Source organism: Peromyscus californicus, unplaced genomic scaffold (genome assembly GCF_007827085.1).
Source record: "Peromyscus californicus insignis strain IS unplaced genomic scaffold, ASM782708v3 Scaffold_9__1_contigs__length_137607984, whole genome shotgun sequence".
Lineage (NCBI taxonomy): Eukaryota > Metazoa > Chordata > Mammalia > Rodentia > Cricetidae > Peromyscus > Peromyscus californicus.
This window is the reverse complement of record NW_026294617.1, coordinates 60,503,258-60,516,078: the sequence shown is the minus strand read 5'-3', so window position 1 is coordinate 60,516,078 and position 12,821 is coordinate 60,503,258. Positions and strand designations below refer to the sequence as shown.

Genomic DNA, 12,821 nt, shown 5'->3' with positions numbered 1-12,821 from the left:
TATTTGCTTAGAATTTGCATAAAGTATCATGCTCTTATAATAAGAATGGAGAAAGATGCTAACCTCATGGGGTTTGTAGTATTTTCATAACTGAACAACTATCATGGGAAACTTTTAGTCTCACAAAAGTCTGTATTTGGCATCATTGTGGCCATGTTTCTAAGCAATCGTTGACAGAACCTTAATTATAATGCTGCCAGATGCTGCAAGAGTTGGTCTTTTTACTTCCTTGCATACTAATTTTATTTTTTTATCACAATGTAAAGAAAGCAAATGCATTAATGGTTACTTATATGGAAAGCAGGTAAAAGTGTATCATGGAAGAGTTTTCATAATAATTTTAGGAAATAAAGATAAATAGTTCTTACTACTAAAATATCATTAATGAAACATAACTGGCTTTGTGTCTCATTGTGGAAAATTTTATTGCCTTAGAGAAACAGTTTAATTTGAGTGTTAATTGGTACTGAAAATTTGGAGAACATCCATTTTCCAAATAATGAATAACAGAGAATTATTTAGAATGAACAGTGAGTAGTATTTGTCACCAAGTACCTTACAATTAAGTCATTTCTCACTGATAAAGTAGTCTGTTTCTGATGAAATTTGTTTATCACAAAATAAGTGATAGAACTATAATTATTGTGATTGAGGGATTAAAAATGAAAGATTTCAAAGATAGTTGTCTTAATATAGAGCATTTGATGTGTCAATAACTAGTAATTATTTAGTTTTGCATTAAATATTAATCAAATGTTACCAACTAATGAATTATTATCTTTTAATGAGTGTCGAACCAAACTATTAATTTGAATCATAAAATTTAAAATGTTCTTAAAAGATATATGACCTTGATGCAGCTTGTTTTGAAACCCAATAATATATAGCTATATAGTTAATAGAAAAGTATCTTTCAAGTTCTTTCAAAATAAAACAATAAAATATAATAATAATAAATGATACATTGAGTGAGACAATGAAATAGAAAACTTCCAATTTGGGGAGTTGTCCATTGGAATATTATTTTAGTGAGTATCTGTTAAAGACAATACAGTAGCTAGGATAGTTTAGTTGGTGAAATGCTTGCCAAGGAAGCATGAGTACCTGAGTTTGACCTGAAAAACCCAGGGTTAAAAAGGCTGGACATAATTGCATGCCTTTGTAATCCCAGCACTGGGAGGTGGAGACACATGAATCTCTTGGGCTTGCTAGTTGGCCACTCTCATCTGCTTGGTGAGCTCCAGACCTATGGGAAACAGCCCTAAACAAAAACAAAAAGAAAAATACTGATGGAGTGATGGCTCCGAGGATCGATACTTGTGGCTGACCTTTGATTATTACATGCACACAGATACATATGTGCCCACACTCACAACTACACACTTATGCAAGACAAAAAAAGGATCATCAAAGAAATCTAAAGTTTATGTTCTATAGTGAACTTATCATAGTTGATCTTCAGGAAAGAAAGGTACAGGAGGTGCTAAGAAAATGTGTTAGCAGTGTGTTGACACTTGTCTCTTAGTAAGGAGTCATTAAGAGATTTAGACCAGTGAACACACTCTAGCACAAACTAAATTAATTACACTGGGCACAGAAGTTTTTCTGAAGCAGAGGAGACTAAGCTTAGAAGGCTAAGGAACGAGCTCTTGGTCAAAGTATTTATGGTACAGAATGGAGATTTGAATCAGGACCTTTGCATTTACAAATCTATGATCCTATAATCCTGGGCTTATCAATTAGAGTAACGTAATTTTTCCCATTGCACTAGGTTTCCACACCACTCCCAAATGTCCCCCAATTCCAGTTGTCTTTCCCACACTCTCTTCCTCCACTTTATCTCCCCCACACCTAATCTCCCCTCCCATCTCTACTTGCCACCACTCTGCCTGTAAAATCTATTCTATTTCTCCTTTCCAGGGAGATCCATGCATTCCTCTTAGATCCCTCCTCTTCATTTAACCTCTCTAGGTCTATGGATTGTAGTTTGATTATCATTTACTTAACGGCTAATATTCACTTATAAGTAAATACATGCCTTATTTATCTTTCTGAGTCTGAGTTACCTCACTCAGGAAGGTTTTTTTTCTTCTAATTTCATTCATTGGCCTGCAAATTTCATGAAATCAGTCTTTGTTTCTTTTTTAATAGCTGAGTGATTCTACATTGTGTAAATGTACCACATTTTGTTTATCTATTCTTCTGTTGAGGGACATTTAGGTTGTTTCCAGTTTCTGGCTATCATCAATAGAGTTGAATGAATGTGGTTGAAAAGTGTCTTTGTGGTAGGATGGAATGTTTTTTTACGTATATGCCAAAGAGTGTGATAGATGGATCTTGAGGTAGATAGAATCCTAGCTTTCTGAGGATCTGCCATATTGATTTCTAGAGTGGCTGCACAAGTTTGCACTCTCAGCAGCAATGGAGAAGTGTCCCTCTTGCTCCACATCCTTGCCAGCATGAGCCATCACTTATGTCCAAATTAGCCATTCTAACAGATGTAAAATGTAATCTCAAAGTAGTTTTGATTTGCATTTCCCTGGTGGCTAAGGATGTTAAACATTTCTTTAAGTGTTTCTTCACCATTTGTGTTTCCCCTATTAAGAATTTTCTGTTTAGATCTGTATCCCATTTTTTAAATTGGATAATTTGTTTTGTTGATATCTAGTTTTTTGAGTCTTAGTTTCTGTTCAGGAAGTTGTCTCCTGTGTCAAAGTGTTTCAAGGCTATTACCCACTTTTTCTTCTATCAGGTTCAGTATATCTGGTTTTATGTTGAGATATTTTATCCACTGGGACTCATGTTCTTATGTTAGAGTTGTTCTCCGTGGTCATTCCTCCATGTACAGGTGCTGCTGTCTCTATGTGGGTCCTTGCTTGGGCACAGGTGTAGACTGTTTCTTATGAAGTAACTTGATTGGTTGGTGTAGAATCTTTGTGATTACCTGTCTGATCTCAGGTGCTGATTTTATGGTCCTTGCATAGTCATAGGTGTACAGTGTCTCTTTAAATTCCCTTGGCTGGCAAGTGCAGACTCTTCTCTGTTTGGTCACTCCCCAGGGCAGACATGCAGATCCTATTTCTATGCAGTCTTTTAGTTTTCTGTGCATGAGGCTTGGTGTCTTCTAATAAGAGCATGCGCTTTTTGGTGCCACCCTTTCTGTATTGGTCTTTGTGTTGTTTGTGCTACACCTAGAAAGTTCAGGTCGTGGAATTGGCAGTGGGTGGTAGAACTATGGTCATCTTTCAGTCTCTAGATACTAGAAAGGGTTATGTCCAACTTTCCATTTGTATGCCTTTGATGCTTTTATGTTTAAGCATTTGCTGTTGTTCAATTTTCTTATAGGAAGCTGGTGAGTCATACTCTAGTCTGTGGTTCAGATGAGATTTCCAGTATGTGGAATTCTGTACACAGTTCTGACTCAGATTTATTTCTATTTAAGATTAATGTATCCTGCAGGTCACCCTCAGAGTAGTCCTGGATCCCCACAGTGGGCCAAGCAGAGAGCAGAGGTACCTTTTCTCCTACAGCCAACCCACTGTAGACTCAGCAAGGGTCTTTATAAAAATCCCTCTTCCCTCTCCCCTGATCAAGATTGGGAAGAGAGATTTTCCTGCCGCTTTGATGGTGTGTAGACCTCACAGTCCCTGTCTGAGCGCAGGCCTGCTCAGTGAAGCTGTTGGCGATGCTTCTGAGTCTTTATTTCGTTTTCCTTTGGTCTCTTCCTCTCCCAGTTGCTGTGGCTGCCATGGGAATTTGTTGCTTGCACTAGCCTCCAACGCTCTCCTCTACAAATTATCTGTTTCTGAGAGGCAAGACTGAATTTTCGGAGACTCTTCTCTGTTTTACGCTGTGCTTCAAACCATCTCCATTTGAACTGTCTACCTCCTCTTTGCGGGCTAAGGTGCCTTAAGGATCTTGCTCTCCTCCTGTTCAAAGCTTCCTGTCTTTCTTTAATACTTAAAGAGTGTTTCTGTGCATCATTCACCTCATATGCTAGCTGCTCTCCAACTGTCCCCACTTTGTTCTAGAGAGATTTTTATCAGTCGGTGTCTGGGTGTCACTCGCTACCTTCTGTTTCCAGATTGGTGTCATGTTTGAGAAGTCATTTGTGGAGAGCAAGCATTACATGATACCTCATTTTCCCTACAGAAGGATTCTTTTTTCAAAGTTTCTGATGCTTTGTGGAAATTTTCTCTGTATTCTACCAGTGTCTGATGATAAAAATGCTTTGAACTTGGTGTACTAATAAGCATCATACATGCATCTTGAATTGTTTAGAATTGTTGATTAGACTTTTGAAAAGAATTCAAGAAATAACAAGGAGAAACACTTTTAAAACTGTTCTAATTATTAACCTTAAAAGGTTAATTTTGCATGAGTTAGCCCTACAATTTTGGAAACTGGTAGAACTTTAAACTGTGCTTCCATAAGTACCAGTTGGTGTGTGGAAATTTCAGTATAATGCATAATAAATTTCTGAACTTCAACCCAAAATATTAGAGGCAGCTTATTTTGTAATTATGCAAAGTATGCTGAAGTTAATTAAAGGTTAGCATTGCTTTAATCCCTCCCAGATATTATCTTGAATGTTATTATGAAATATTGATATAGTATCCATAAAATTAATTAGCAGTAAGCAAATTGGCACACATATTCCACAAGGTAATTGTTTTACTGTACAGAATGCTAATGAGTTTTTTAAATTGCTGTCTCTTTATGTGTATGTACTAGCCTACTAAAATAGGAAAATCTAATATTAAAGTAAAATACAGCTTCTTTAATCTAGAAACATTCTAGGGAAGTTCTTGAAGCTGTACATGAAAGATGATGGAAGAGTCTCTATAAGTACAAGGTACTCTCTAAATGCTATTTTCTCTATTTTTTCATTCATTCTTACTTCTGGCAAATATTTGACCTATAAAATAGTAATAAAAATAGAGGAAAATAATTGAAGTTGCATCCAGGTGGTAGTGGCACACGCCTTTAATCCCAGCACTTGGGAGGCATAGCCAGGCAGATCTCTGTGAGTTTGAGGCCAGCCTGGGCTACCAAGTGAGTTCCAGGAAAGGCACAAAGCTACAGAGAGCAATACAATTGAAGTTGTATTGAGTGTTCATATGTCATACCATGGTAGCTCTACCAAGGTATGAGAAAGGAGATGTGAGTGCAGGTGGCTACAAGGTTACCTCTCAGTTCCCTGGCCTCCAGACAAAAGGCAAAACAAAATGAGACACACATTTCTTTCCAGTAAAAGGAAGCCTTGAAAGTCTCTGATGATTAGATGTATTTGTTTTTGTAATGTGCCCTCACTAAACATGCTTCCTGCACAGGAAATAACTATAAAATGATATGACAGTAGCATACCAATAAACAAATAAATCACTAAATAATAAAGAGAAGACGCCATCCGTGTTAGTTTCATAGTAGTGTCATTGACTGAACATGGAACTATAGTATTTCTTATATCGATCCTGCTTAAGAATGCATTGTCTGTAATAGTTCAGTGAATACATATTGAATTTATGAGTTTAAATATATAATGATGTGATGGTGTCCCTTTGCAAGGCACAGCAATTCAAGAATGTGATTAAAATCATCTTTGAATGTACTTTATAATGTCAAAGATTTGGGCAGATCATGTCAGAGATGGTAAAAAATTTGAAATGGAATATCTTTGAATGCTCAATATGATCTCAAGTTGAATCCCACCATGTGCTTAGGTAAAGTACAATGATCAAAATTTTATGAGAAATTGACTTAGTGTGAGATATATTGCTCTTGAAGAGGAAGTCATGAAGGACTGTGTGGAATAGATACAAAGATTTGTTAGGAGCATCGTTGTCTCTGGAAGCTTAGAGTTGTCACAGTTGTTACAGTAAATAATCATTTAATCTCAGTTAGACTTATGTATGTGTGCAGATACATGCATGTGTACGTGAGCAAGTGAATGTGTGTGCTCACATGTGCATGTGTGCCTGTGTGCTAATGTAGTAATGTAGCACATTGTACTGCCAGTCTTCGTATTCTGAATGACAAGGCTCCTTTACTCCATCTGGGTCAAAGTTCATTTGGTTACAAGAGTCTCCCTTTTCAGTACTGCTACTGTAGGTTCAGGTGTCTAGACAGGTGTAGACATGTTCATATAATCCTTAGCTGGCTTGACATGGTACTTCCTAGCAATTGGCATATGATTTTTAAGACTTAATTTACAGGTTGAATTTTGAAATCATTTTTTTCGGTGCCAATTCACATTGACATGGAACAGTGTGATATTTCAGTATGATTTTAGAACACACAGTGGTCATTTATGTGAAGCTGGCATACCTATTATGTCAGTTTGTTACAACTTTTTACAAACATCCAGTGCCAGTTGCTGATAGAGATGAGTTGACGACATGGTACCTCCCAAGCTGTAGCTAACCTACGTAAGTGCACAGTTAGTCAGTGTCTTACCCTTCTCCAAATACTGAACAGAATCTGAGTACAGAAACAACCTGATTAGAAGAGTAAAGTTCTTGTTCTTTTTTTTTTTTTCTTTTTTTCTGGAATGTAGCTGAAGATTTCCTGTGTCCTGGCCTGCCGGCAGTTGGGACAAATCTCTCCCACTCGCATCCGCCAAGTAAACACACAGAGGCTTACATTAAATAAAATGGCTCAGCCATTAGCTCAGGCCTACCACTGACGAGCTCCTACACTTAAACTCAGCCCATTTCTGTCAATCTATATGTTACCACATTTTCCGTGGCTTTATCTGTGTGCCATTACATCATGCTCCCTGGATGGTGGGCTGGTGTCTCCCTGACTCAGCCTTTCTCTTCCCAGAATTCTCCTTTTGTGCTTATCCCACCTATACTTCCTGCCTGGCTACTGGCCAATCAGCGTTTTATTAAACCAGTGTACAAAAGAATTATTCCACAGCACTGGAGTCCATGCTTACAGCCTATGCTTTAAAATATTTGTATATGTGTAAAGCATATATATATATATATATATATATATATATATATATATATATATAACTTGTAGAAACTTGTAGAGAGGCATTGGTTTTAGTTTTTAATAAAAAGTGGTCTATCACTTCTTTCTATTTTCTTAGCTGGATTTAGAATTTAAGTTTACTATTCAATTCATTATCCAAAAGGCTTTGGAAGGATAAAATATGAATTTTGGATTATGACTATAAAGAAGGTCTTGAAACCCATTATAACTTATGCCTTGAATACTGTTGTATACATCCTGAGTATAGTGGATGAAATGAAAGTCATCAACGGTGAATTTTAGTGTACACTGATGATCCACTTTGTGCCAGAACTTTATCTCCCCCACCCTTTTTCTTCTCTTTGTTTCCCTCTCTCATCTTTGAAATAGGGTCTCACTCTATAGCACTGGTTAGCCTGGAATTCATTATGTGACCTCCTCAACGTGCCTCTGCCTCCCAAGCTCTGAGATTACAAGTATACACCACCGTGTCTGCTCAGAGAGCCATATTCATTGGCAAATATAAAATACTTTAGGTGATCCCATATGGTTTCTTTGTTTATATATTTTTAGTATTAAATGCCAACAAAATTTGATTCTTACAATTTTGTGGAACTGAAGTTTCTGATCATGAACTAATAACTGACTAAAATATTTCACTATTTACATAAATGAAGGATAACATGACAGTACAAACTTTGTATCCATTTCGGTCTGTTTCAAATAGTCCAAATATCATTTTACTACGTGCCTCAGGCTCTATGATAGCTCACATGAGTGAATAGTTATGAATTGATTTCTCTAAACATCAGAAGAATATATATCAGTCCTCTGAATCTGAGTTCTGTTCATTCTTGTGCAAATGAGTTTTTGACCAAAAAATGCATATTATACAGGACATGTTCAGACTTTTGTTTCTTTTCACTATTCCATAAACTATACTTTATAACAACTCTTCATGTGGCATTTGCATAGTATTAAATGTTACAACTAATAGTTTAAATGTATATAAGATTGCATAGGCTATATGCAATTTTATATAGAGATTCTGACATCCACATGAAATCTTGGAACCAGTTGCTAGTATCAAGGCACAATGGTGTGTGTAGAGTTATTGTGTGTGTATATGCAGTCACATATGTTTGCCACTTTATTTTTTGCTTTTCTAGCTAACAGAAGACAAATAGAAATGTTTTTCCTCTGCTTCTTATCTATTCTTATTTTTACCCTACCTTGGGAGCAGGGAGAATAATTGAAATCTTTAGAATTTCTCATGTTTAGATAATGCTATCACCCAGCCAAGTGGAGTTATTCGTTTGCGACTAACAGTAAAATTACTTTTGTTGTTAAAATATCTATAAACATACACATATCATGCATTTATTTATTTATTTTTAAGCCACTAAATATATCAGCATGCAACATGCTTTTTTCCTCCAGGACTATAGAGTTAACATTTTCTTGAGGCAGAAATGGAACGACCCCAGGCTCAAGCTCCCTAGTGACTTCAGAGGTTCAGATGCACTGACAGTAGATCCCACAATGTACAAGTGCTTGTGGAAGCCTGACTTATTCTTTGCAAATGAAAAAAGTGCCAATTTTCATGATGTAACCCAAGAAAACATCCTATTGTTTATTTTTCGTGATGGAGACGTCCTTGTGAGCATGAGGTACCCTTTTATATTTACTTCCTGTAGATTTGTATTTTATTTTCAAATCAGTGTGCCACAGAAAAGTATATTCAGTGATTCCAATGTCTCTGCTTTTGACTTCAGGTTGTCTATTACTCTTTCATGCCCTTTGGACTTAACTCTGTTTCCCATGGATACACAACGCTGCAAGATGCAACTTGAGAGCTGTATGTAAATGAGGCCATATTTATTTTGGGAATGAAATACTTATATCTAGGCAATATATTGTATTATTGTGCTATATAACTGTGAAAGCCATAATGCTTTGGTCTTACTAATACCATACTAATTATGATAATATTGTAAAGACTAATCCTTCTGTTGTAGTTGGCTTTTTAGCAAGTTGATATTGGTCAGTTTACTTCTTATTCTGAAGGCTAGATTTATTTGGATAACTAATGCAGAATATATACACAAAATTATGGTCTTCTAACAAAAGAATTTCTCTGATGTTAATATTCTAATAGTTATAATATTAATAGTTTTCTAATTTTAGAAAACATTTTTGAAATACATGTAAGCCCAACCAAGTACATTTTCTGTGGAAGTACAGAAAAATTATTTTTTACAAATTGCATATTTTATGTTCCTATGATTGTATTTTTCAGTTTATAAAAGACATACTAAATGTTATTAATTGTAATTTCTATAAAAAATATTAATTTTCTATGATGATTGTCTTTAGAAAATAATAATTCATAAACCTTGAGAAATGAATAGTGATATCATAAGGAATCTTAACATGGATGCTTAAAAATTAAGCTATTTCTCTGAATAATAACTGTGTATGTTTGCTAGATGATATGTTATTTAGTGGTTATTTGTTGTTTTTTAAATGAACTAAAACAAATTCTAATTTTTAATATTTCTTTCTTTCTAACAATGAGATTATGTTTTTGTAAGTCTATGCAATGTTTTAGTACCATATATATGCATGCGCGCGCGCGCACACACACACACACACACACACACACATGTATATCAGAATTTAAATAAGTCCATATTTACTCAATGCACTCATTTGATACACTGTGTAGGATTTTAGAAACTGAAGGTGTTTGAAATCTAGTGGTAGGTTATTTTAGCATATAGTCCTGAGTTTTAGCTACATATCCTAAATCCAGGCCATGAACTCCTGGTTAGTTTAATGAAGCTATAATGATGTTCACTTGGAATACAGCCACTGCTCTTTCGTCATGGTGCAATTCCTTCAAGAAACATTGTAGTGATTTATTTAAAACCATACCTATTTTAAAACTTTAGGTTTGTTTTATTTTATTTGTTTTGAGTTTTTCTTTAAATTTTTGTTTTATTTTGGGGCAGGGAGAGTTTACAAGGGCAGAGGGTGGATGCAAGGGGACTGAGAGAAACATGAGATTGGAATGCATGATGTGAAATCCACAATGAATCAATAAAAGTTAAAAACAAAGTTTAGAGTGAAAAAACAAAACCTTTAGGTACATAGTGCTTGATTGTCAATGGACATACGCAGAGAGCTTGCATCTTATTTGTCAGATTTTTATTGATAGCAGTTATGAATGCTGACACAGAGAGGAGATCTTCTATACATGATGACCTAGGACTGCATCTGATGTTGATGATTATTTAACCTTATTCCTTCTGTATAATGATGACATGTTATTCTTGTGCTGAGATATTGTGCATGGCCATAGATTAAATTGCTGTGAATTTTAAATTACAATTCCATTACGATAGGTCATGCCTTTTTTTTCACCTTTTCTATGTTTAATATGGATTAGCAAAATAACAAGAAATCATTGATAAGCATATTTCAATCTAACATGCTCATGTATTTACTATAGTTGGTTATACAACTGATGATTTGAGATTCATCTGGCAGTCGGGAGATCCTGTTCAGCTGGAAAAAATTGCTTTACCTCAGTTTGATATTAAAAAGGAAGATATCGAATATGGCAACTGTACAAAATACTACAAAGGCACTGGTAAGCGATGTTTTAAAAAATAAAACTAACCCAGGTCTCAAAGTTTTGTTTTAGACTTAATATAAACTAAGGAACAAATAGAGGAGAGATGACCAAAAATAAGCTAATTGTAAGAAGTGTGTCTTCTTAACCACATGTCAAAACCTTTTCCACAACCACATTCACTTAAAAAGTTTGGCCTTATAATTATAGAATAGATCTGCTTTTCTTCATGTAATTCTGTTGGTAAGAAGTTAATAATATTAGAGTAATGAAATATTGTAATGAATATAGTCATGAAACAAACTTGTCTAGGTAATGATTTTCTTAGATGTTGCCAAGTTTTGACAAGATTTCCTTTGGCACTAAGCATTTAATATAGCGCAGTATAATCTATCTGTGTTCATCCATTGTCTTCTAAGCAGTTTTATTTACATGAAAATTTGTCTGTCTTGTTAATTTTAAAAATCACGTAACTTTGTGTACATAAGAAGCAATAAGAGTGTGAGATAATTGAACATCTGTGAATATTCCCTGTATAGTGTTATTTGTCTAGGTCATGCAATAACCAATTTTGAAAAGCAAAACATATTAACCTCAGTCATTAAATTACATTGAAATTTTGAAGGAAGTACAAAAGTCATTCCTTCACTCTCATAACATACAGTGTTCAGCCTTGGGATCTGCATTATCAGCTGTAGGTCACTGAGGAGGTTCGGTAGTATTAATACATTTCACTTAACAATATGGAATTAAACAATACAAAAACTTCATTGTGCCATTATTAGCAAAGATCAGTTCAACTTTTAAGCTGCCTACAATTCTGTATTGGAAAGCAAGTCATGACAGAAGTAGATAGGAGCTAAGTTATGGTTTTATAAGCATTTATATTATGTAAAAGTCTACTATTATGATATCAACAAGGGAAAATACATTAAAATGAGAGTGAACCTAGCAAGTTGCATATACACAGTCCTAAATATATGCAAGACTAGGAAATTCGGTGGTAAACATAATTTATTTTTTTGTTGTTGTTGACTGAATTTGTTGTTGAATATCAAATATATTCATAAGATTGTATACTTTTATGTGTAGAACTTAAAGTAAAATATAAGATATATCATAAATAAAATAGTAAATAGTTACTGCATTTAAATGTAAAAAAATGGAAAGTTCTTTATTTCTTAGAAGGAAATAAAGACATGTGCTACAAAGAAACACCTTAGAGCAGTGGTCCTCAACCTTCCTCATGCTTTGATCCTTTAACACAGTTCCTCATGTTGTAGTGACCCCCAATCATAAAATTGGTTTTGTTGCTACTTCATAGTTGCAATGCTTCTACTGTTATGAATTATAATATAAATATCTATGTTTTCTAACGGTCTTAGATGACCTCTGTGAAAGGGTCGTTTGACCCCCAAAGGGTTTCAAAACCTATAGGTTGAGATGTACTGATTTAGAGGATTGCTCTAGAGGTCCTATGATGGTCTTTGAGAGGTGTTTTTGTTTCTTTATTTTTTTTAATTTTATTTTATAATTTAATTTAATTTTACATATCAACCACAGATTCCCCTGTCCTCCCTCCTCCCACCCACCCCCTCCCTCCCCCAGACCTTACAAAATCCTATTAGCTACAGTAGACAGCATGAGGTTGTATCTAACATACTTTGGGCATTTACCACGTTTCAGATTCTTTATCAATATTTATATAAATCAGAAGAAAAACATATTAATGTTTGGATAATATTTGTGAAACTTGGTAAAATTCAATAGCTCAAAATACATGTGATACTAAACATGCATACTTGTATAAAAGTATGTATACATATATATGTATGTTTGCAGTCATGGCAAAACTTTAATTTGTAAAGACATTCTGACTTGGCATTAACTTTACTGAAATTACGTTGTTCCATGACTAACAGATAGTGAAGGTGAGGAATATGGGAACACAAAATGAAAATAGTTAAACAGGGCTCCTAAGTGAATGATGAAAGAAAATGACACAGGAAATAGAGAGTAAATTGAAATTTCCAAATGCACATTTATATCAATTAACTGCCCACCTGCCTCTCATAAATATAACAGACTAGAGAAAGATCAAAAAAGATCAAGAAATGTTTCTCATAAAAGTTTATGAAGCAAATCACTGTAATACCCAACGTGTATTTTACTGCTAGATGTATTGACAGCTCATGAGGTTCCC

General features: G+C 34.7%; 1 protein-coding gene across 2 annotated transcripts in view; it reads left to right on the top strand.

Annotated features, from left to right (window-relative positions):
• Glrb (glycine receptor beta) overlaps window positions 1-12,821 on the top strand; it is a 69,221-nt gene that overhangs the window by 41,655 nt on the left and 14,745 nt on the right. For both annotated transcript variants that reach the window (XM_052730401.1, XM_052730402.1), the window contains 3 exons: window positions 8,422-8,651; window positions 8,757-8,839; window positions 10,496-10,636. In XM_052730401.1, coding sequence (XP_052586361.1) covers window positions 8,422-8,651; window positions 8,757-8,839; window positions 10,496-10,636 — 454 coding nt within the window. The remainder of the gene's footprint in view (window positions 1-8,421; window positions 8,652-8,756; window positions 8,840-10,495; window positions 10,637-12,821) is intronic.